Source organism: Lynx canadensis, chromosome B1 (genome assembly GCF_007474595.2).
Source record: "Lynx canadensis isolate LIC74 chromosome B1, mLynCan4.pri.v2, whole genome shotgun sequence".
Classification (NCBI taxonomy): domain Eukaryota; kingdom Metazoa; phylum Chordata; class Mammalia; order Carnivora; family Felidae; genus Lynx; species Lynx canadensis.
The window spans coordinates 53807925-53834904 of NC_044306.2; the positions used below are offsets into that span (position 1 = coordinate 53807925).

General features: G+C 34.7%; 1 protein-coding gene across 2 annotated transcripts in view; it reads left to right on the forward strand.

Moving 5' to 3' along the window:
* The window catches only part of GLRA3 (glycine receptor alpha 3), a 195843-nt gene that overhangs the window by 67106 nt on the left and 101757 nt on the right, over positions 1-26980 (forward strand). For both annotated transcript variants that reach the window (XM_030311883.1, XM_030311884.1), the window contains exon 3: positions 1776-1843. In XM_030311883.1, coding sequence (XP_030167743.1) covers positions 1776-1843 — 68 coding nt within the window. The remainder of the gene's footprint in view (positions 1-1775; positions 1844-26980) is intronic.

The window sequence follows — 26980 nt, forward strand, 5'->3', positions numbered from 1 at the left end:
ATTTCAGTGTTGCTGATTTATATATCTATCAGCCTAATAATAAAGTCTGTAGCTAGATAATGGAATCCTTGGGATGTAATGTTATGTGAAGGTCATGGTACAACTTGATATGATGGGAAAAAATGACTCCTAGAATCAGACTAGTGGTTCCAATTCTAACTATGCTATTCATTAGCACCTTATGTATCCTCTCTGAACTTTAATTCCTTTCTTGATAAGTGGTGTAATATTACCCATTTGCAGTGTTATATGGATTAAGTGGTATCTATGAATCAGCACAACACATGTTTAGTACATGAAGTACTAAACAATTTATGAGATCTTATTCCTTCTGCCCTGCTAGATGATAATCTTGTTGTGTTTTCTGCAATTTGGTGTACACAATTTGTAAATATTTAGTAAATTAATGAATAAATGGATCTCATAAAAACAAAAATTATTGGTTTTTATGATGAATGCTAAACACACTTACAGGGGACTTCTGGAATGGCAGAATGATGTTTTCTGTAAATTCACTCCTCCAAAAAAAAAAAAAGCAATAAAAATGCTGAAAAAACTGTCAAAGTTAACCTTCGGGAGCTCTGAAAAGCTTGCAACACACTGAGGAATGTGTATTCAAGTAAAACTAATAGGTTTCTCTAAAAACAGGGCATGTAAATATGGCTCCCCTCCTGAGCTCCTGGTAGCCTTGAAAACCAGCAGCCTCTCAACCATAGAAGCTTACAATCCAGAGCCTAGCAGGTATCAAAGTCCATCCCTAGAGCTATGTTATTTTTATCTGGCCTGCTCCCTAGAAAAGTACCACTCAGATGGCTTATCATTATTTGGCTTTGACTGGGAACTCCCTCAGTGGGAAAATCCTATCCCAGGGCATTTATTAAAAATGATCACAAAAGTGATCACAAAAGGGGCACCTGGGTGGCTCAGTCCTTTAAGCTGATGACTCTTGATTTTGGCTGAGGTAGTGATTTAGGGTCCTGATCTCAGGGTCCTTAGAGCTGAATTCTCTCTCTGCCCCTCCCCTGCCCCTGCCCTTGTTCCCTCCTTGTTCCCTCCCCTGTATGCTCTCTTGCACATGCGCTCTCAAAAGAAACAAAGAACAAGAAAGAAAGAAAGAAAGAAAGAAAGAAAGAAAGAAAGAAAAGAAAATGATCATAAGAAACTGTTTTAACACTGCAGCTGCCTAACGCTGTGTGATACAGAATCCTCAGTGGCTGCACACTGTGGGGAAATACAGACTATTAGTCCAGGAAAGTCACTAAACAACAAACAACAATAATAAACACCAGTAACAACAACTGGGCTTTGCAAGTGGGAGGTCTGGTTTCCAGGGTTGCCACACTGCATTATTTAATGTATCCAATTTTTAACAACAACAACAAAAATATGTAGCATGAAAAGAAACAGAAAAATAGGGCCCATACTGGGAGGAAAAAATCAATAGGAACAGCCTAAAGGAGCTCCAATGTTGGACTTACCAAATCAGACATTTACAAAGCCATTAGGGATATCAAGATCAAGGAAACTGAGACCAAATGAAATTGAAGACTTATATAATGGCCAACCTCAGTGTTCAAAGGAGACTATGAATTTGCGATTTTCAATTCAGATAATTTCACAGAGTGATTGCCTTCGATTTTATCCATCTGTGTGTACACAGATATAAAATATATATGTTCCTTTTTTAAAAAAAAACTGATAATGAAAAGCATGGAATTATTTAAAAATATTTTAGATGAGTATCTAAATAGTCTTTATGTTTTAATCTCTTTCAGGCCCTCCTGTTAATGTCACATGCAACATATTCATAAACAGCTTTGGCTCTATCGCTGAGACGACAATGGTAGGCATGTTTACTTTGTAACAAGTTTCACACTGGAGTATTTTGTAATTACATTAATGGCACATTTTCTGCTAGTGTTATGTAATTTAAAGCCAAAATTAGTGTAATGATATTTAAAAAAAAATTAATGGTATAACTAAACTGTTATCAACTGCAGGCAATAACGTTTCATTTAGAGATGGTATAGTAAAGAAAACGTAAATAAAAACAAGAATGTTTTTTCCCATTTTGGTAATTAAATATTAAATCTCAAATTAAAACTAAAATTTTACCATAGAAACCATTTCTTTTCAATACTCTTTATAAACCAGACATAAACATAGAAGTAAATAATTTTGTATTCAATTACTCTGTGTACTTAAAATGTGTTTATAATATTATTTTGAGTCTTTATTTGGTTACTTTTCCAAATGAATATAGTATTTGCTCAAACATTATAAATGTTTTGTGAATTGTGGTATCTGCCTTAATTTATTGAAACACTTTGAACAGAGACTTCTGTTGAGAACTATGTAGTTGAGAACATTTTATATAATGAAGTTATTAAAGCCAAAACAATTATCATTACAGACCAAATTTATTCTGATTTGAATTTTATAACTTTCTCTAACGATCATGTTGTATCTCTACCTTACCCTGTTGTATCTCTACCTTACCCTGAAGCTTTTGTTGTGCATTTTAGCAAAACTAAAATGCAGAGACAGACTTATGAGCCACTCATATCTGTAAAATTGTCTAGCAGGCAATTTTTTTTCTAATTTAAACTATGTATGGTGGTTCTTAAATTACCTAGAATTATAATCCATTCCTAAATTTAGCAAGTATAATTTGCATTAATTTTCAAAGTTGATGTTAGCTAAAATAGGATGTAAAATACTTAAAAATTTATTAGCTTCCAAAACCATTATTAAGTAAGTAGAGAACTATGTTCATTTTACGTATCTCAGAATGACTTGATAGCAAATTTTCTAAGAATAAATAATCTAATATGCGAATTATTACGGGTGGATATACAGGTGTGTGTGTGTGTGTGTGCGTGCACATAGAGGATCTATCTCAACAGGAAGAGACTTTACTTAGGCATCTTTTTTCCCCTCATGTATGCAATATTTAGTCATTTAGTGGCATCTCTGTGGTTTTACCAAACTCAATATAATATAATTACAATAAAAGCATCAGTGAAGAAGAACTTAACTCACTTATTTGGGCATTATATAGAATTATCTTCACTACCGTATATAAATTCACATGAAGATATGTGTGTGTAAACACAGAGAAAATGAGTATAATTTTCTTGCATAAGCACAGTGTGGTTCTGGTGCAATTCTGACTCTAAAATGACTATGATCCTGTTATAAGCTTTGACATATTCTGGGTTTTCATTGAATATTTTGTCCTGATTTATATCCTGCATTTGTACTACTGGGGAGAAAAATTTTCCTCTACCCTTCAAGAATCTTTTGACTGGTTTAGGAATTAAGTCAACATGAGACAATTAACAGGAGAAAATCAAATATAATAACATACATATGAAGAATTCGCATGAACATAAGGGATTTCAAAGATAGTCAGGCAAAATGAGGTATATATGTCATCCTAAACTAAGGAGAAGGTGGTAGGAGTCTGGGACTTCAAAGGGAAGGACAGCAATTCACAGGAAGGTGAAAAAGAGTAAATGTTTGGTAAACAAGTGTCTGCTGGGCCACTCAGAAACAATGGGACATTGAGAGGACTTTAATCCAATAGGCCTTGCTAGGGCTCCTACCTGTCTACCAGACCTAGTTCATATTATAACTATAGTTATCTATGGTGCTAGCTCCCTTCCTGGAACAGGTCCTCTGTCTAAATCCTTTTAGGCAGTTGGCAAAAAGAAAAACTTCTTGAGTCCTCTGGGTTTTTTTTAAACTTTTTTTTTTTTTTTAATTTACTTGGGGGTGGGGAAGAGGGGCAGAGTGAGGAAGAGAGATAATCCCAAGCAGGCACCATACTGTCAGCACAGAGCCTGATGCAGGGGTCGATCCCACGAAGTGTGAGACCATGACCTGAGCTGAGACCAAGATCTGGGTGCTTAACTGACTGAATCACCCAGGCTCTCCGTTGAGTCTTCTGTTTCTTAAAAATAATCAACCTAAAATAATCCATGTGCCGAAGAGACACATTTTGGGGGGAAATTTTTTTTCCTCTACAGTACATTCTTAGTCCAAATCATATTTAAAGATGAAGGAATCTCTACTGGCTTTTTTCTGCTTAGACTTTCCAAATTGTATTTCTAGCCCTGGCAACCTTTCTTTTTAATCGCTGCTATACATACTGTACAATCTCGAAAGCCTAAAAATATGTTTATACTTTCTCTTCTGCAAGATTGCTTCCACAAAATACTTTCAGCAGCAATAGTTGGAAAGACTTACAGCCTTACTTGTCTTTGTGGGATGGAGGAAGAGACTTGGAAAAAAGAAGACATGGCCAGATTTCCTTCTCATTAAACCTGAAAGATTGTCAGGTTCCTGAAGGTCTTTGCTTTTTATAGCATAATTCATCAGCCTGCCATAAATGGTTATAGCACACAATCTACAGGGTGACGACACCAGCTAAATTTCTCATCTTTAATAATTTTAGACTTCCTTTATAAAATAATATTACATAAAAACTTGCAGAATATTATACATACACTCCCACAGTGACTCTTACTCAGTTTTATTTCCCTTCTGTAACATAGAAATCCTTTCAATTCCCACATATTCCATCATAATGTATTTTTTAAAAATGATTTAATGTTTATTTTTGAGAGAGAAACAGAGAGACAAAGCGTGAGCAGGAGAGGGGTAGCGAGAGAAGGAGACACGGAATCTGAAGCAGGCTCCAAGCCCACAAACCATGAGATCATGACCTGAGCCGAAGTTGGATGCCCAACCAACTGAGCCACCCAGGCACCCCATCGTAATGTATTTTTTGAAATCATTTTTAGCATTTATCCCTTTCCTCTTCTGGGTCACAAGTAGCATCAATAAGCATTAATCAAACACCTCAGAGATTAATTATTATAAAATTTACTGTGTCCTCTTTGATATCTCTCTTTTTAGTCTTCTAAACTTTTAAACAGGTGATACTATTTCTATTCATGTAATCAGATTCAATATTTGTAAAATTTTTAATGGCATCAGATGGAAGAGCTGCAACATGGTGTCCATATACATAAGAATGAATAAAATTAAAACTTACTATATTTAATATCTTAAGATTCATAAAATATTTTCTTACCACTTAATTAAGTTGATGTATTTTATTCATATTTTCTACATCATAGCTCTGCAAGTAAACTTGGTCCCATTATTTTATTTGCTGTGACGTTGTTTAAATTAATTTATTTTTATGGAAGCATTTATGTATTTTTAAAATATTTACATTCCTTATACTGATATAGTTTACTTTTGGTTTTACAATACAAATAGCCTAATTCAACTAAGAAGATGTATTAAAATTGAGAAGATTGAATTTCAAATGACCTGCAATCATTAATAAATATCTTTGTATCCGAGATCTCATATCTAAAATAAAACTAAATAATTCTCCCAATCTGTATATCTCTGCTTAACAAAGACATTAACTGTCTTCAATGTCTATTTACTGACAAGATATATTAAGCTCCCTCTGCTGGTGTAGTTTCTCACAATTGTATCTCTCCACATTTAAAAATCACCCTTAGTCCCATTTGAGGTAATTATTTGATTCTTGAGAAAATAGCTCTAGTAGATATTCTACATATTTACCAATTTTTTGAAAATTAAGTTAATTTAAAATTTTAACATATTTTGCATCTTCTTCTTGTACCAAATCTGTTTTTTTTCAAATATTTATGTGAATTTTTCCAAGAGCATAAGCTCAAATTTATTTTTACCCATGAAACTCCTCCTTTCCCAGTATAGATTTGTCTAATTAACTTAATGTAGTTCCAACTATTCTCACTTGAGTACAATTTTATTATTCTTGGCATATAGTCATCAACTTTTTTTCTATAGATATTGTGGAAATTTGAAACTCCCTTACCTCTCTCACATTTGGGTCATATGTCATATGTTATGAGATTCTCTAAGGGTGTGTTCAGCCTCCATTAGTCCAAGTTCACATTTTTCTTAAGCAGGCAATGATTGAACAACTATGGGAAACCACAGTTCTTAAAAACATTAAATTAAAGATAAAGTTGGTTTACCATCATTAGAGTCATTCTTTTTCCCCTTTTGTAACATGGCTTGGTAAGGGAGGTACGTCTGTCCTGCCTTCTAAACTTGGGGTGACAAAAGTTGCTCATGATTGTTTTCATTGCTTCTCTGAGGGGAGGCTTAAGATCTCCACATTAATTTGAATCCTAAGTAAAACATAAACTCTTGCAAACCTGTGATGAGTTCTGGATAAGGCTTATATGCCAGGCTGAAAGCATTTGTAAGTTGGGCTTTAAAAAAAAAATCATAGATGAATGTAGTAATTTGGGTGTGTATATATAGCAGTGTCTCAAACTGAATATATTGGCTTAACCTATCTTCAGAAAAACAGATGGCTCTCCATCTTGTTACACATATGTTCTCAGAGAGTTAGAAAACTGCTCGGCTATGTGCCTTAAGTCAATATTTACTCATTGAACCATTACTTTTCACTAGTGCTGATAGAATAAATTATTTTTACAAAATAAAAACAAAAAAGTTAGCTATTTTGGTATAAAAGTTTTTCAGGTGTTTGTATACAAAGACATATGGCGGCGTTGGGTGAGAGTATCTGAGGGTCTGCTGTGGTCTCACCGAATTGCCAAATAGCACATTTTCTCAATTTTTCACAGAAATGATGGCTTTATATAATCATACATTTGTACATGCTACGTTGAATCATCAATTAGAATTTCCAAAGAAGTCTAAGCCAGTACGGCATAAAAAAATTTATAGTAGCCATTTATAGATTCTTTTTATTTTAGGTTAGTTTAGTTTAGTTTAGTTTTTTAAAAGTAGGCTCCATTCCTCGTGTGACACACCTGAGCTGAGATCAAGAGTCATACACTTCACTGACTAGTCACCCAGGGGGCCCTCCATTTACAGACTCTTTTTTTTTTTTTTCCATTTACAGATTCTTAATGGAAAATCCTACATGTCCTTTTTTTCTAAGTGTATTTTTTTATCAAATAAAGTTTTTTATCAAACAAAGTTATTACCTATACAAATTTTTGCATAGGTGATATAAATAACACTCATTTTTCTATCATCTTAAGATATTAAACATTAAAAAGAAATTGAAGCTGACCATGTACTTTTCCCCCAAACACTGCTTCCCTGCCTTTCCAAAAGAGGCTTTGCTTCTGAATTTAATATGAAGACATAAAATTCCATTCTACATTATGAAAATGTGAACAAAATGGCCATACTATAGTATCCACATAGAATTTGATTTTTTTGTTCAAATTCATGTTTTTTAAGATAAGCCTTAGACTATTTCATTCATTTTTATTTCAAGGAGTATTCTACATTGCATTTATTCATTCTACATTTGCTGGATATTTTGACTGTTTTTAATGTTTTTACTACTACAAAAACTCTGCATTGAAAATTGTTGCACATTATCTTCTAACAGGCATAGGCAAAATATTCCACAGGGTATATACCCGGGAGTGGAATTATTTGGCACAAGGTTAGATACTCAGAAGTGAATTTGCTTGGCTCAAATATTACTGTATTGCTCTCTAATGTGGCCATTCTGTCTTAAAGACCTACAATTAAGTTTATGAGATTTTCTCATGTTTTACATCACTCACAGATAGTATTTACCTACTTTGGACATAATTGCCATTATTACGTACTGCCTTGATTAATAGTGTGGGTACGCATTTTACTGGAATGTCATTCATTCATTCATTCATTCATTCATTTTTGCCATTCTGGTATCCTTTGTGCAAAATGCCTCTTCTACATTTATGTCTTCTACATTTATGCTCGTTTGTTTTTATAATGTATACACCAACATACACCACACACACACACACACACACACACACACACACACATTATTCTGAACATGAATGCTCTGTTATGTGCATTTTAAATACCAATTCTGCTTTTGTTTAGTGTGTTCATGATGTTTTATGATGTATAAATTATTTTTATTTTAATTTATAAAATTTAACATTGTTTTACTCACTGGTTTGTCCTTCTTTGTCTAAAGAAATCCTTCTCTCACCCAAGTTCAGAAAGACATTTTCTTATATTTTCTCCTCCTAAAAGCATTTTGCTTTTCCTATTAAGGTTTTAGTCCACCTGGAATTTTGTGTAGTTGTTTATATGTGTACGATGTGCAGCAGGTATTTATTTTTATTTATTTCACAATTGAATAATTACTTCTAATAGTTTGCAATTGTACCTCTGTCATATCTATCCCTAGTTGGAATGTCTGTTTCAAAATTTGTAATTTTGTGCCAATGCTGAATTTATCTATGCCTGCATCAATATTACAGTCTTATTTATTATAGCTTTAAATTGGACTTGATATTTAATAGGACAACTTCTCAAACATACTTTATTCTTTTTCAAAGTATTCTTAACTCTTCGTAGAAGTTTGCTTTTTCATGTAAATTTTAGAATCACCTTGTCAAGTTCCACAAATTAAACTGGAATCTATGAATGAATGTTGAGAAAGTTGTCATCTTAAAATACTGAATCTTTCCATCTATGAATATAATGTATCTCTCTTTTACTTAAATATTATCTAATATTATTTAACAAAGATAGAACTTCTCATAAATTTTTTACATATCTTATAATTTTAATAATTACTCCTTATTTTTATTTTACTTTGCAACACTTTAGCTGTGTTTTCTAATTCTTTATTGCTGGTACATAAGAATATGATTGTTGTTTACATTGGTTTAATATGCTTTCATTTTAGCCCTAAAATGTTACAGTTCCTTCATGCAATCATTTTATCTAAGAATAATATGTTGATTTGTTCCTTTTCATCTTTATATGCTTGACATCTTTTACTTGTCTTGCTGTCTTAGCAAAAATAGTGTTGAGTGAAACTTATTTTATACCTGGTCTTAAAAGGGATATTTCTAATATTTGCAGAATAAATGTGATGCTTGCTTGAGTTTGATATCCTTTACCAGAATTAGTTCCCTCTTTCTGTAGAACACAGAAATCATTAAAACAGAACAACCCCCAAAACAGTAAGTCTTCTAATCCGGGAACTAGGGTATCAGTTTATTTGTCTTCTTCAGTTATTCTTAGCTACATTTTTTAGAGCTTGTCATATATTTTGTTTATTCTGAAGTATTGATGTATGGTAATAAATTTTACATTAAAATTCTTCAAATAATTTTTTATTCTAGAGTAGTTTCATATCTATAAAAAAGTTACATAGTATGAAGTTCCCCCATACCTCCTTCCCAGTGTCCTCTACTATTAACATCTGGCATTAGTATGATACATTTGGCACAACTAACGGACAAGCATTTGATAAATTATCATTAACTGAAGTCTGTACATTTTTTAGTTTTTCCTTATTACTTCTAATGTCTTTTTTCTGTCCCTAGACCTATCCAGGATACTATGTTAAGTTTAGGTGTCCTGTCTCCTCTCCTTATACTTTCCGTATATTTTATGGTCTTAACAGTTTTGAGTGCTGGTCAGGTACTTTGTAGAATGTCTCTCAGCTGACATTTTTCTTATGACTAGGCTGGAGCCATGAGGTTTGGAAGGAAAACCACAGAGGTAAAGTGCCATTCTCCTCACTTGATATCAAGGGTGTGTGCTGTCACTTTGTATACTATGTATTCTCACTAGCAGTGACTTGTCAGACTTCGCCACTGTAAAGTTAACTCCTTTTTTCACCTTCTCCATACAATATTCTTTGGAAAGCAGCACAAGGACCATACTTAAGGATAAGGAAGAATTACTCTCCATCCCCTTGAGGGAATCATATTATCTGGCATTCTTCTATATAAGACATTTATCTATTCTTCCCCATTTATTTATTTGTCCAATGATTTATTTATACTAGTATGAATTCATGGATATTTGTTTTATACTTTGGGTTATAATTCAAAAGTACATTATCTACGTTTTTGTTCAAGTCATTCCAGTTTTGGTCATTCAGTTGACTCCTGTATCCTTTTCACATATTTCCATCATTTTGTTTTTTATGTGCACTTTCTTGCATCCTGCTACTACAAGATGTTCCAGACTCATCTTGTATCTTCCCTGCTACAACCCTAGAATCAACAATTTCTCCATGCATCCCTGGCTATTCTTATTGGAGAATGGTATTAGAAACCCAGATCTGGTTACTAGGTACGGTCATTGCTACAGAAGTATCATTATTTCTAGGCCCTCTAAGCAGACAGAGCTTGGAAATGTGTGTATGTATGTGTGTGCAAATGTTATAATTTAGACTGTATTTTCCAGTTGTTTCTATAAATATACAGACAATTATATCTTAGAATATTGACAAATATCCTAAGAATTTGATAACTTGGGTAGTTTTGGTACTACTTTGCCACTTTCTTTGTATTGTCTATGAATATGCTCATGCAAATGGTTAAGACATTTGTACACCTTTCTTTCTGTTCTTTACGCTTTAAATCTCTCTTCCTCTTCTTCCCTCTCTCCTTCTCCTCCTCTTTCCCTCCCTTTCCCTCCTACGTTATTGCACTGGTTCACAAGTCCTGTACAATGATAAATAAAATGGATGGAGAATGACCACCTTTGTCTTTTCTCTGATATCAGTGAGAAATCATGCAATATTTTGCAATTAAAAATGGTATTAACTGCAGATTTCTCCTAAACGTTCTTTATCAGACTGAAGAGTTTTCCTTCCATTACTTATACACTGAGTTTTTTTTTTTTTTTTAATCATGAGTAGGCATTCAATTGCATTCAGTGCTATCAGCATTCATTGAAATGATTGACTTTTCTCCTTCATTCTGTTAGTAATATGGCTTATATTAAAATCAATCAAATATATATTGATTTTCAAGTAGAAAATCATCTTTGCAACTCTGGGATAACTCCCCTATGACCATAATTGATTAGTCTTTTTATATATTGCTGGTTTAATTTATGATATTTGGCTTAGGATTTTTGCTGCTGTGTTCATTTTGGATATTGAACTGTAATTATCTTTTCTTATATTGTCAAGAGCAGTGTGTGGTATCAGTTTTATGCTAGTTTCAAAAAATTAGGAAATATTCTTCCCCTACTCTGTAAAATAGTTTGCGTAACACTGTCATTTCTTCCATAAGTATTTGGTAAAATTTACTAGTAATGCCATCCATGTTAGTCATTTTACTTGGGGGAAAGATTACATTTACAGATTCTACTCTTGAACAGATAGAGGACTATTCACTTTTTCTACATTTTGCAAAAGTTGTTTTTAAGAAATTTCTCCATTTCCTTAAAAATTTCAAATTATTGACATAAACTTATTTATAATACAATATCATTTCCTCTGAAGTATCTTTTTAATGTCTTCACTTTCCTTACTTTTAGTAATAATTTTGTTTTAGCTCCCTTTTTCTGAATTAGCTTACATATGGATTTACTTTTGTCTGCTAGGAATTTTTGCTGCTTTCTGATCATTACTATGATTAATGTTAATCTTTTAAAGATAATAATAGTCAGTTTTTATCACTCCCTTTGTTCTTTCTGTAAAATCTATTACACTGAATATTCTGTACCTCATTCTCTCCATCAGAGTTTCTATCTCTTTATATTTCTGTGCTGCACATTCCTTATATTTAAGAATTGTCACCAAATAAGCTGTAATTTCATAATAATCCACTTTATATTTCTTCATAGCAAGTAACTCAATGACTTACATAAGGCAATTCATTCACACACTACAATGATGATGTTTTTCTTACAGCACTTTATTTGGCTTTTAGGATAGCATTTAACTCTATGTACTGATTTGACAAATAGACTTCATTGACATCCTATTATTTTATTCCATTTAGTTTTTTTAAATTTTTTAACGTTTATTCATTTTTGAGAGACAGAGAGATACAGAGTGTGAGTGCACTAGGTGCAGAAAGAAAGAGAGACACAGAATTCGAAGCAGGCTCCAGGCTCTAAGCTGTCAGTCAGCACAGAGCCCAACATGGGGCTGGAACCCATGATCACTGAGATCATGACCGGAGCCAAAGTCTGATGTTTAACCGACTGAGGCGCCCCTTATTCAATTTAGTTTTAAGTACTCTTTATCTTGTTAATATTTCATTTAAATCCATAGACATTTACTTAGAATTTTTTTTTAAATTAATGTTTATTTATTTTTGAAGGAGAGAGACATAGAGCATCAGTGGGGGAGGGGCAAAGAGAAAAGGAGACACAGAATCCGATGCAGGTTCCAGGCTCTGAGCTGTCAGCACAGAGCCTGACATGGGGCTTGAACCCATGAACCGTGAGATCATGACCTGAACCGAAGTTGGATGCTTAACTGACTGGGCCACCCAGGTGCCCCTAGAATTTTTTGATTATGGGCTCCACAGAGCAGCAATCCACTCTACAATATTCATTATTATGTCATTAACAACTAGAATAATTCTTAGCACAAAGTAACTCTTAATTATATATTATTGCATATCTGTATACATGTATTCTGGCCAACAAAGAGTCTTTTTTCCAAAAAGAAAACTTCACTACTGTATCCTTGTAAGAGTGTATAACTGTTAATTACTTGTATTGCTTCCCAATATGGTCTAATTTTGCATTTCTGAGTCCTGGTCACTGTTTTAATTTTTTTAGTGTTTTATTTTATTTTTTGAGAGAGTACAAGTGGGAGAGGGACACAGAGAGTGGGACAGAGGCTCTGAAGAGGGCTCTTTGCTCACAGCAGTGAGCCTGATGTGGGGCTTGAAGTTACAAACCATGAGATCATGACCTGAGCCAAAGTCGGACACTCAACCGACTGAGCCACCCAGGTACCCCCTGGTCACTATTTTAAATTGGTGCTACAGTCTCTTAAATATGAGCTAAGTAACTAATTGTGCAATCAAATTACTGTTTGCTAACATTGCTCAAATGAACATGGCTTTTTTATTAAAAAATTTCCTTGTAATTTTATCTTTCCTCAAAAAGTATTTGCTTTTTCAGCTGTATTGATATAGATAAGTTCATTAAAACATTAAAATTTTGTATGTAGACTTCTCTATGATAAGAAATTAGAACTCTTATTTTATAGTGCTTATGACAATCAAAGAATAATGCTTAAAAGTCTAAACTATTAAGATGTGATTGTTTCCAGTATCAACTAAGTTTAACCATAACTTTTTTATGACAATTGAAAGGAAATGTGTGTAATTTGAAGGAAAGTCCATTTTTTTTTCTATCTTTTTATAAACTTTTCCAAAAATGAGTCATTGGTCCTTAGTATCTATTGTCAATGGCTTAAGTTCTTGTAAAGTTTCACTTTATGAGCCTCATGTAGTGTTCAATGACTATTCCTGTATAATTCATATTTCTAGATTTAATAATGTTAATGTAACATATGACCAGATGGACCCTATTCCATTTCCTTTTAGGAAAGCCTGAACACATCCTGCTATCCATTTAACATTAAGCTTATGTCTGTTAACATCTTATCCTCACCATCTTATTTTTCTCACTTTGAGTAATGGGTAAAGCCTAACCAAATATAGCAATGGCATTGGTCTGAAAGATTTTTAATTTCAAGCATGAGTAACCAGTGAGTGGCAGTATGAATGTGTTCTGAATATCATCATAAGCATGAATCAGAAATAGGGTATATTTATGGGAAAGGTCGCAGAAAGATAAGTATGCATGAAGGTTACACATCCTGGCAATCCCATCAGAAATACAAATAAATCTCTGCCTGGTGTAGTCATCCACAAGACCGTCCTTATGTTCATGTATCTCAAAAAGAGACTGTCTATCCTATTCGCACAGGTAAAGTTTCTTATCAAGAATATCACAAAGAATGCAATTGCTTAATTGTACTGTGATGTTATTAAAACAAACATCTTTTTTTTTTTAATGTTTTTTATTTATTTTTGAGACAGAGAGAGACAGAGCATGAACGGGGGAGGGGCAGAGAGAGAGGGAGACACAGAATCGGAAGCAGGCTCCAGGCTCTGAGCCATCAGCCCAGAGCCCGACGCGGGGCTCGAACTCACGGACCGTGAGATCGTGACCTGAGCCGAAGTCGGACTCTTAACCGACTGAGCCACCCAGGCGCCCCCAAACATGATCTTTAAAAGCATATTTCCAGTGCTCCAGGAGAAAAGTGCCAAAGAAAAACTCATAACAGAAAGAAAGCTTTAAGTGGAGAAGGGAATTGTCAAGCACATAGTTCTGCAATTTCTCTACTTTATTGGACCACATATTTTTGTAGAATTTCCTGTTGTTCTGGCTAAGCAGGCTGAAAACTTAATTGTGTTTTGTTGATGCATTTGAAATATTTGGATTAAGACAAAATGAGGAAGATTATAGGGTACATGTAGTGTCACTTCACTCTCTTCCCTGCCTACTAAAGCTAATTTATAATGGAAAGTTACTATTATCTGCATGTGGTCCTCTCTAGAGGAAGATGTTGTATAGAATTCACTGCTACCAGATCAATTAAGCACTTGTTGGCCACCTAACATGGCATAAAACTGATCTGATTCTCATGAACAATTCATAGCAATGGTATTCATCTTCAAGGTATTTATTATCATGCAACCTTTTTCTAAGAGAATTTGATTTTTCTAAAAGAATGCACTCCAAAATGTCATTTCAACTTCTATAAAGATAAAATGGGCAGCAAGATAGGGAATTGTGTTCTCTAAGATGATTGGCACTAGTCATAATTTGTTACTTAGTCATGAATTTAGCATGTCAATTAATGTTAAGTACTTGGCAATCAATTTAAATTGCAAACACCTCTTCAGCTGTGATTTTGAATCTCTGACAGATGAATGAGTTGAAGTTAGCACTGACACTCTCTAGACCAGTTAGACGACACGTTTCCATTGCTGTGATGAAACTAGCAGCCCATCTACAAACAAGACAACTATGCTTCACATGGACTCAAAAGAGCCAGATGACAGGGACCTGAGGCTGGGCCACAAGTACCCTGTCAAATAGTAACAGATGCAGGCAAATAGTTAAGCAGTTCATGTTCAGAGAGTTGGTTGGAAAGTTCCTACTTAACTAACCCTACTTAACAACGATGCGCGTGTGTGTGTGTGTGTGTGTGTGTGTGTGAAATGAGTTTTAGTACTTCAGGATGTGGTTTTAAAAATATAAGGAAAATAATTGTGTTCTTAATCTCATCAAGAAGGCTCAATAACAAACTATTTGTTCTATGAGAGAGCATGAAGATACATACATTTATTATGAGCACATATGTATTACTATGATATGCACCATCTTTTAAAAATTCTCCTTAGTAGTTTCTTGGAATGTTGCCAACACCCTATAGAGACTAGCTACAGCATAAGATGAATAATCCTTTCATAAAGTTATATGAAGAGGTTTAATTAACACAAATGAGCTATAACATATATCAACATTGAGTAGATAAACTGTATATATTCACAGATGAGTCCTGGGCAACCTTCATCTGTGATACCCATTTAATTTATCTGTAGATGATATCGAAGTCTTATTTTTCCTCTTAGGGGAAATTTGGGAGTACTTTCGTCTCCATTAAGTCTTCCAGCCCTACTGGGACTCTTCTTCCTACAGATTTTTAGAATTACCGAAGAATTCCTCTCTGCTTTTCCCTATCTGAACTCTTATCTCCCTCTTGGAGGGAGCCAAGATGGCAGAACAGCATGAACTCTCATCTCCCTCTCTCTGACTTGGACTTGCCTCCATCCCTTAGACAATGATTAGGCAGTGATGTTTCACTTACAGACTTCCAGGAAGTCTCTGGCCTGGTGCATGAGTCTCCCCCAGAGGTAGTAAGAGAACAGCTGATCCCTCTCTGAGCTAATGGGATGAAATTTAACCCCCTTCTTTGGTGGAAGTCATTTTGTTTGATTTAGGTTGTTCTTGCACTGATTTTCTCTTTTTCTAAAACCATTGTTTATCCATATCAGGTCTCCCTGTAGTTTCTGCTCACTCAGTCTTTTGATGAACATTTAATTTTTAATATGCCCTGTATTATATGCATGTTAAGTACACATACTAAGAAATAGTCACTAAAATGGTTAAAAATTCTAAGTATATTTTACTATCATATTTTAACTTGCTGTAAAGATAATTGCCATTCCTCACCCATGTGCTATAAAATTAAATATGATTAATCAAAATTTGACAGCAGATCCAAAAAGAAACGAATAAGCTCAGCTTCATTGTTTCTTTAGTTTGCTGGAAGATAATGTTCCTCCACCATTTTTTTCCTGTTATGCCTCCCTAATGAACATTTTTAGACATTGTTTTCCCTAATTGCCCTCTCTATGAAATTTTAGCAATTCAGATATCCCATGTATCTGTTTATATACTCTGTGCATATCTCTGACTTACATGTAAAAGGAGCAATATTTTTTTCATTTTTCAAGAACCAATTTTTGCTCCCTTGAGAAGAATATTGTCATTGTTAAGAATGTGTACTCCAAAGTGTACTTATATTTATAGGTGTACTCATGAGTTCACTTGCCCAAAGCTAATATTTTTCTCTTCATTGCTTGGTAGCATATGGAACAGCAGGAGAAAGTGGGACAAAAACACTGCGAATTCTGAGGGGGGAGAAATACATTTTTATGCCCCTGGCTATTTGCAAAACTAGGAATGCACATGGACTGGAGGCCAAAGCATATTCTCTGTCTCATTAATGTGTTAACTTCTTCTGTTTTAGATGTTATTTTTCAAACTTTATATGTGTGCCTGCACACACACACACACACACACACACACACACATGCCCCTACACTAATTGTATTTACATTCAGATTTGCTTCATATTTATTTTCTATGTCTGATACACAGGCCATATTTGTTTTCTTTTCTTTTTTTTAAATTAAAAAAAAATAATATTTATTTATTTTTGAGAGAGAGAGTTGAGAGAGAGAGAATGAGTGGGGGAGGGCAGAGAGAGACACACAGAATCTGAAGTAGGCTCCAGGCTCTGAGCTGTCAGCACAGAGCCGAGTGTGGGGCTCAAACTCACAAACTGTGAGATCTGGAACTGAGCCAAAGCCAGATGCTTAGTTAACTGAACCATGCAGGCACTCCTCCTTTTCTACTTCTGTGATGATATTTATGTTTTGCTTTTACTCGTAACCACTGTTGTATCCTATATTTCACTATTTAATAAAATTGATCTCAAAATACTTCCCATGTAGTTCATTCCTCAAGCCTGTTCCAGTGGCAACAGATCTTTGTGAGGTACACATAGTACATATGACATTACTGTCATGGATATGATAGAAGAAAGTTTTATAAAGGTATAATTTACTCAAAAATAGAAGAAACTGTGACTTAGATCTCTCAAGGGAAAGTTCTTCATGAGATATGTTTAAGAATTGTCTGAAAACTTCCCCGAGAACTTGAAGATCAACCCCTCTATGAGTTAAGCTTCCAACAGAGAGATGCCCAGAACCCAGATACCAGGCCTCTACCCTGCTTTTCCTCCCACTCCCATTAACTAGGATGTGTCTTGGGGTAATCTTTTCAAAAGCTTGTTGCTGATTGTGGATGCCATGTTTCACATTCCATGTATTTTCATGCATAGCCCTTGAAGTAAATTGTCTGGGGCATGCTTTCCTCACCTATGCCCTTCTCCCACTTTCTCTCTCCCTCCTTAATTTGTTCACTGTCCCCTTTGGAATCTCTGTTTCTTAGTTGACAAACTTACCTACCCTGATCCACCCCCCATACATACCCTTTGTGATGAAGAGTATCTCCATTGTCTTAGTATCACAGAAGGACTCTCTCCACTACCTCTGCAATGCTTGTAAAGGTCTCCCATAATCCATGGACTTCAGGTCAGGAAGTCTTCTCTACTTCTTCATTCCACTTCCAGATACTTCTTCAGTCCTGCTTTGAAGCTACTATCTTTGAGTCTCCACATTTCTCCCCTGCTTTGATTCATCATATGCCAGTGTTGTGGTTACTCTACTCATCCATCTAAGACTTGAGCAGCTGATCCAGAGTCTTCTCCATCTGCCTTAATTTGACATGGTAGAACATCCAGCACCATCATCCCCCCAACCTCCTCACCTTTAATAAATATCTTTTTCACTTAAATTCAATCATCCACCTCCATGGATCTTGGGATCTCATGGGACTTGGTCAAAACATGAAATCTCCTCCAAAGGCTGAACAAATTCAAACATCTCAAACTTTGACATTAATTTCAAATCTCTTTCTCTCATTGGTCTTTCAGCACTGAATTGCATAAAAATAAAACACACTCTAGTTATTTTATATGGAAATGGATACAGTCCAAAGAATAAAATACTTACAAAAATGTGAGAAGGGTGGGTAGAGGCAGCTCTAGGTTGATTGTTATCCAAAACTAGCAGTTTCATTGTTACTTGATGAATGGGTAAAAAAAAAAAAAAAAAAAAAGAAAAGAAAAAGAAAAAAAGGCATCGTACTCAAATATGGTGTATGTTGCTGCCATAATTCAAAGAAGTCCAGGCAGCATTGTTCCTCTTTCTTGGTGGGAGGGAAGCAACTTGCCCTGCATGTTTAAAGAGATATCAGGACATGTTGTAATTCCTTGATATCCTGAAACTTTGTTGAGTTTCTTGGGGTTATCTCCTCTTCTCTGGCTCTTATAATGCTATCTGTTATTTTCTACTCACCTATTCTAGCAGCATGGTATCTTCAATATTGTAGACCAGTGGGATGTCTTGTGATGCTGGACTATCAGTGTTCTCATGATCTTAATTATGGCAACTAGGCTGCAGAGTTGGATCTATTCCATCTTTGCAAAACAGCAAAGATATTTCTACAAGATAAAAGTTAATGCTTCTGATGTTCTCTGCTTAAGAATTTAGAAGAAATGTATTTAACACATCAGTCATAAACCAGGTGCCAATGACCCTATTGGTTTGCTCCAACAAAGAGATTATACATATGGAAACAACAGCTATAACTGAAGTAATTAGCTGAATAAAGGATATCCATAGGCATTTCTGAAGATTCGAGTGTCTTCTACACAGGCCAAAAAGGAAAGTCAAATAGAGATGTTAAAAGGATCATACCTCACCATCATACAAGTCTTTGAAGGAGTCATTAATATCTTTGGCACCCCCAGGAATCCAATACTGCTCTTCGCTAATTATGTTGGCAAGAAAAGGGCTTTAGAGAATTCCACGTTGGTATTCCTGCCTTCATAATTCTTACTGCATAGGCAAAAGGGATTATATGAGAATTCTGTAGTTGATGACTTTACATATATCCAGCCATTCACTTAGGAAATGAGAAAATACCACAAAATGTCTTCATAGAACTATTGGAACAAATGTGAGATAAATTCTCATCCAAATTTCATTATTATCTGGCTCGCTCATAACCTGCTACTCTGACCAGTTGACAATAGTAGTATTTTGTATGTCTGGGAACTGGAATTAACTCAGAATGTGGTTCAGTGTTCTCAGAAACATTGTTCTTCATAGTTTGTGTTCCTCAGCATATGGTCAAAATTAACTGCTGTGGGTCCCTGTAGGAAGAATCATGACATGTGTTTGTGATGTCCTTCTCTAAAGGAGCTGAATCTGTGAACTCACTCATGTTTTCTAATTAAGTGAAGTTTTGTGTCTGTCTTGGTAACTCAAGTAAAACCTATTGGTCAGCACTAGGGTTCCTTTGATTGTTCAGAATGAATAGAATCTTCCTTATTGAACCACCTATATATTTGAAGCCTATGAATCAACCATCTACAATCTAATTCACATGTTCTGAATACCCACTCCAATTCTGCTCCAGTTATGTAATCATGTCTACTTTGCCTCTGGGATTAAGTAAGTAATGCTAAATGATATCTGTCACTCTGACAACTAGCATTTACTGTTGAAATCTGGAAGCACATTTCAGTGGCAATGTGTCCAGCTTAAGAGGAAAGCCATAACAGTGCTGTTTTAAAATGTTGTTCCTTCACTCAACAATGTATGTTTCAAAGCACTGATAAATGGGCCCCCCTCAGAGTACATAGCTATGGGGAATGAATGAATTAGTTACATATTTAAAATTGTTTCTATGCCCTTACTTCACAAGTCTTTGGATATCTTCTATAGTTGACTAACAAATGTATGGTATATCAACTTTATCAGCACAGGTCACTGCTGTTTTCAGCTTACCGCTAACCAAATGGGCAAACAATTGGAACCACTCCAAGCTCTCTAACATACTGAATTCAGAATCTCTGTAGATATACCCGTATCAATAAATTTGATCATTTCTAAAATTTTATTTCAACACTCCATTTTCTGGTACTCTCAGAATCTATTACCCCATGTAAGTGCTTATGCTCATATAAATTAGAAACACCTGGCAATTCCTTGGGGTGTAAAACTTCTCTTCCTGGGATTGACTGTACTTGACTCCCTGGCTGCTTTCAGGGATCTAATGCTTGGTACAGGTGTGGGACAATGATAGTTGCTAGAGGTGGATACAACGAGAATAGGCATGCCCCTCATCACCCTGCGGAGGAAGAGCTGCTTCCGCAAACACAGGGGCAGTGGAGTTTTGTTGCTCGAAATACTTGGAGGTTTCCAAACTCTCCCAATTTTAACCATTCTAACAGTTTAAATTTCACTCTTTCCAATCAAGGTCCTAACATTCATCTATGTCACCCTGCAACAGAGTGACTAGAATATGGTCTCTGGCTTAGTAAACTACAGATTCATCCTTTGCATCTCATTTTCAGCCATAGAATCTCTACCCATAAAGGTATAGAAGATGAGAAACTCTTTGAGGAAAATCGTGAAAATAATCCATGGCTCTCCAGCCAGCCATAACCTAAGAATTTAAATTTCTGAACTGGATATATTTTTTCCCTCTAAACTCCCAATTAGAAGCAAACAGCCCACTTCTCATTTCTGTATCCTTTATGCCTGTGGCATTATATTTTGCTATGGCCTTTAGCACTTGGTCTGCTACCAAGTGTATGAAAATCATACATTTCACTTTGGATGGTCATGAGTAAAATTTTCAGTTAATTTTACCACTGCTTTCCACATGCTACTAGCGTCCCCTCCTTATAGGAACTGAAATATGCATGGCCTTCAAATGCAAATAGGCCAACTGAACAGTCCGTGGTTCCCATTGTGGCAACTCACCCCTGGTGACAAATACTAATCCAGTTGGTGTTCAGTGGCTGTAACAGAAACCACTTCATTAAAAAATTAAAAAAAAAAAAAAAAGACTTAACACTGGGAATTAGATGTGCATAAAATTACTGGAAAGCTAAAGAAGAAGAATTATAGTACAGATTTGCCTTGTCAGCAAAGCTGCCCCCTGCTTGATTCAGGAACAGGGGAAGACAGGAGCTTCCAGGATAAAACACTGCTGAAATGTAGGAATTTAGAAACTGTCACAGCAACTGGGCCACCATGAAGTATTGGATATGCACTATTTACTGAATATTCTATATTTATTCCTCCAAGCGTGAAACTAGGGACAGGAAATGGGAACTTCTGACTCTGCTGCAGAAAAACTCAATGCTACCGTAACTCCAGAAACTTAGAACGAGCAAGATTGTGGCAATGTCGCGAAGTGCATCTGAATGGTGAAATGTAAGCCACATCAAGACGGCTAGCTTCAAGTGAAATAAGGCAGACATAGAAAGACAAATACTGTATGATCTTACTTGTGTGCAGAATCTAAAAAGATAAAGTTGAATTCATTAAAGCAGGGAGTCGAATGGTGGTTAACGGGGGTAAGCATTTGTAAGAATTCAGAAGATATTGGTCAAAGGGCACAAAGTTGCAGTTATATAGGATGAATCAGTCTAGAGATCTCTTGTACAGCATGGTGACTATAGTTAATAATTTTGTATTGAACAGTGGATATATGCTAAGAGAGTAGATTTTAGGTGGTCTCATCACACATGCAAAAAAGTGACTGTGTGAGGACATATGTTATTTGGCTCAACTGTATTAATCAGTTTTCTAGGTATATATATATATTGCCTCGTCATGTTGTATACCTTAAATACATACAATTTATCTTTTCTCTTCAAAGAACAAGCCACATTGAGAGAAACCAGAATATTTGATAACTAATAATATAACATATCATAGCAGGGGCCGTGGTATATATAGGTTGATTACAATTATGTAAAATAGAAATTCTGAGTGTCACCCGTATGGACCTAAATTCTTCAAATTTAAATCTTCATTCTTTCTGTGAGTTCGCCTGTCATTCTAAGGTGCTGTCAATTTTAAGAAACACCATTGTTTTAACAACAATTTTTTGACTGAAAATTATAGAAACACTGACTGACATGTAAACATCTATTTTATGTAACATCTAAATTTCAGATATGACGAAGTTTTTTTTAATGCCCTAGGCATCTATGAGAATAATTTTGCATGGCTCTCTGACTTCTAGAACTGTGATAATGCTTCACCTCACCAGAAACAAATAAATAGTTGAAATCAGCCAAGATTTGGGTTGGGAGATCCAAAATATAATGCAAACAGTAACAATTAAACTTCACTGTGATTTTACTGTGAATAAACCTGGCAGATGCCACGTTAATGAAATAATCAAGCCTGACATCACCAATAACGAGACATGTCAACATCAAATGCCACTGTTATGTCGCAATGAGAAGGGAAGAGTATTCTTTCTGTGATAGTCTTGTTAAAAACGAGTAGTACCAATCTAGTTGTGAGAAAACATCAGACAAACTCAAACTGAGGGGCATTCTGTAAAATACCTGGCTTCAAAGGCATCAAGGACACGAAAGACAAAAAAGGCTGAGGGATTGTCACAGATTGGCAGAGAATGGACAGCTGAATGTGATGTGACAGTTTGGATTGGATCCTAGGCCAGAAAAATGAGAAAAGGACATTAGAGGGAAATGTCACTGAATTCGCAGTCTGTAGACAGGTTCTATCAATGCTAATTTTCCGGTTTCAAAACCTATGCTATTGTTATGTAAGGTATGACATTAGGGGAAGGTGGGTGAAAGTTTACAGAAACAATCTGTGCTATTTGTGCGACTTTTCTGTAAATCTAAAATTAGAAAGAAATACTTCTAGGTGCACAGCATATATGGAGCTTCATACAATCAAACAGATTGCTTCAATAATTCAATAAATCAAAACAGATTGTTTGATTGTAACAGTTTCACAGTTGTGAAATAGGAAGGCAAGACAAAACAAAAGAGCCAGCAGCATGGGCCTTCAATAATCTGGCACCTCTCTTCTGCGGCATCATCCCTTCCCCTCAACTCTGCTCCTTAGGATACAAACTGGGTTTCACAAGGATCAGGGGATCTTGAGAAAAAGGATGACGTATTCATAGAAATTCTCTTCTAGTAATTTTTGTCCTTCTGGGAAAAGTGATAAAATGCCAGAAGACAGGCTCTAAGAGCTGTCATTTGTCTGCTGTGATCATGGAGACTTTACAATTGCAAATGACTTAACACTGCACATCTGAATTTCTGTCTGCCTTCCTTTTACTCTCAAGCAGAAAGGAAAAAGCAAATATTTCAAACAAAAGAGGGAGATTATTTTACCTTCTTGAATTTCTGTGTGAGTTTAGCAGTATCTTGCCCTATAAAAGCCTAGTGGCTATTAGATTCAGAATGCAATATATTTTTGTAATCCTCTTTCTTTTCTGAGGCTTCTATATCTCATTACTCACAAGGGCTAAATTATTTAGCCGCGACAATTTTCAGTACTATAGCTATTGTGGAATATGTTATAAAACTTAATTCATTCTAACCAATTCCATACTTGAAGCAAAAGCTTTAGTGCTCTTCTTCAAATCGCATTTCTCAAAATAGCTCGTATTTAAAACATAGGGCGATAGACCCTCTTAGTCCCAAATGATTTAGATATGCTCCTGATTAATATGCCTGCAAATACTGAACCATTGATTCAGTTTTGGGCTTTTCAGCTTCGTACTGAAGAACATTTGTTAAAACTTGAAGATATTTTCTTCCTAGTTCTCTCTTTTAAAAAACACAATTTTTGAGTTATGTTTTGTCATGCTTTTAAAAAAGCTTACTCTTACAAAAAACTATGCTGGGGAATTTCTAGCTAATGCCAATTATTCTGTACACTGAGAAAAGGACAGTTTTACTTATTTGGATTCAAAGCTAAACAAACTCAGAGAAGAACAAATAATCTCTTTATTCATTTTTAGGTCTGTTGTTCCTACTCTGCACCATAAAATGGTAGCATTCTTATAGTTTTAAAGTAATACTCACCTGATTCAAAATACAGAATACCCTTGTTATATGCCCTTCTTAGCTTTTTTGCCTACATATTCCTTAGTAAATTGTTTGTGATTTTGAGGATATAAGTGGAAACAAGAAGTCTCTGCCCTTCAAATACTTTATGTGATCCTTCTTCTCATGTGAAACGTGTCTAGTCAGAAGGAAGAAAAATTGTCAAGTTATCATTTTCTAAAGGATGTCTGACTAATTTATAAATTTTCTATAATAATATTAAAAATTTTTTTCAGTACTAAGAAAATGCTATGACTTAAAGTAGTAATATCTCTAGGAGACATGCATGTTAGAAAAAAATACAGGTCACGTTTTCTCACGAGCCAACTTCTGGCGTTTCACATCCATTGCCCTACTGCCTTATGGTAAATTGTTTTCAAGGATCTCCCATACCTCTCTGCACACCTCTTTGACATGTGACTTTTTTATTTCCCCTCTCTTTGAACCTGCACTGGTTTTGTTACTTTGCTTTAATTAAAAACGGTGTGGCAAAAGTGACGCTGTACAGTTTGCTGAACCTTAACCTTGAGAGGCATTACGGCTTCTGCTTTGACCACCTTGGAACCCCAAGACAGTCATGTAAAGACTTTTCTAGCCCAATAGACAACAAAAAGACCACGTGATGCAGAACCAAAGTGACCACGTCAACAATCAGCAAGTAAATGTTAAGCATATGATTGAGGCATCTTAGGACCATTCTACCCCAATCAAGCAACCAAATGACTGGAGTTGCTTTAGTGATCACGGGAAACACCCAACAGAAGAACTCTCCCCCATCCCAGCTGATCTCAACCCATTTTGCAGATGCCCAGAATTGTGAGCAAATAAAATTGCTGTTTTATGGCACTAACTTTTGGGCGGTTTGCTACACAGCAAAAGATAATTGATTCAATGTTTGAACCCTGAATGCAGTTATTTGCACTACTTTTACATTCAGAAGAGAGGCTATATGTACCTATAAATTACAATAGACCCTATGGGTATTTAGGTGTTTGGGCTGCTGGCTTTATAAGGGTCTTTATAATATAATGAGCTTGCCACTAGGCTTCAGGTTAAGGTGACCATATAGTTTCTCCTCCAAATAGGAAAAATTTAAGACTAAAAGGAATTTGAAAATTATTTATTTCCTAACAGATTAGTTTTACTATATTGAGAATTCACAAAATATTTGTTTAGACCTATTTCAACTAATAAAATTCATTATAAAATAATAAAAATAATGTATGTCCATATCTATGTGTATGTATTCAAACAAAAAAATCAAACCTTTTTATGTAATTTATCTGACTATTAAATATAATGGAGGCAGAATAACTGTCTTGGCAGTCACGTTTCTTAGTCAGTTCCTTAGATTTGTAGGTTTCTAATATTACATCACTGATGTTTTTCTGGAAAATGAGTTCTTGTTCCTATATGGTTTTGTTCCTTTTTGTTTTAAGATTCTTTTTTCATAAAATTACTTGAAATCTTCTTCAAAGTTGAATTTTATGATTACTAAATTAGAAAGTATTGAAACCCTCAAATAACTCATAATAGAACATAACATTTTTCACTGATAAAATATTTGCACTCTACAGTGCTTGGTAAAGTGAGAAAAAATCTGCTAAATGAAAGAAATTCCCAACTGTAATTTCTTTGAATTTAAACACATAAATATTCCAGCCCAAATATACTCAGATGCAGTCCTTATATTGATTTAATGCCTGTATTTCAGAAATAATTTCACAACACAACTTGTCAAATACATTGTCTGTATTTATAATTTATTTCATTGTTCCCCTCAATTAAGAAACTATAAAATCATAAGCATACTCAGTTTTATCCCATTTCAATATAATAATAAATTCTTCAGATAAAATGAAATAACTATGTACATGTAACAAAACATATGCTGGATCTATGGGCTAAAAACCATTAATTGCTGATAAAAGAAATCAAAGAGAGAAATAGATGTGCATTTTTTATAAACTGGAAGACTCAGCACATGGCTTAGGTGTCATTTCTCTTAAAACCAATCTATTGTTTTAACAAAATTTCAATTAAAATACCGGCAGGATTTTTTTCAGGTGTAGATAAGCTAACTCTCAAATCAATGAAGAAAGGAAAATATTTTTAAATTTCCAGAATAATTCTGAAAAGAATGAGCCAAGTTAGAGGACTTGGGTCCCCCAATATTAAAACTTACTATAAAGTGACATTAGTCAAGACAATTAGGTATTAGTGAAGGCTAAACACATCGATCAATGACAGAGAATATAGTCTAGAAATATACACATACATGATCAAGTGAGTTTTGAAAAAGTTGTACAGGCAATTCAACAGGAAAATATGATGATTTCAACAAATAGTTTTGGAGCAATTTATCAACCATACAACATGAAAAAAAATTATCTCCAACACATACTCACATATTATACAAAAATTAACCCACAATGGATCCTAATCCTAAATATGAAACCTAAAATTTTAAAACTTTCAGGAGAAAGCAAAAACATAAGGAAACATTTTAATGCCCATAGATTAGGCAAAGAGTTCTTAGATATAAAACCAAAAGCACAAACTATAAAATAAGTTGATAAAGTGAGCTTTATCGTAATTAAAAACTTCTATGAAACATGCTACTAATGGAGAAGAAAAGGGAAAATATTTGCAACTATCATATCTGTCAGAGGACAGGTGTCTAGAATATATAAAGAATTCTCAAAATAGTAAGACAAAAAATTAAGGGCAAATGATTTATACAGACAC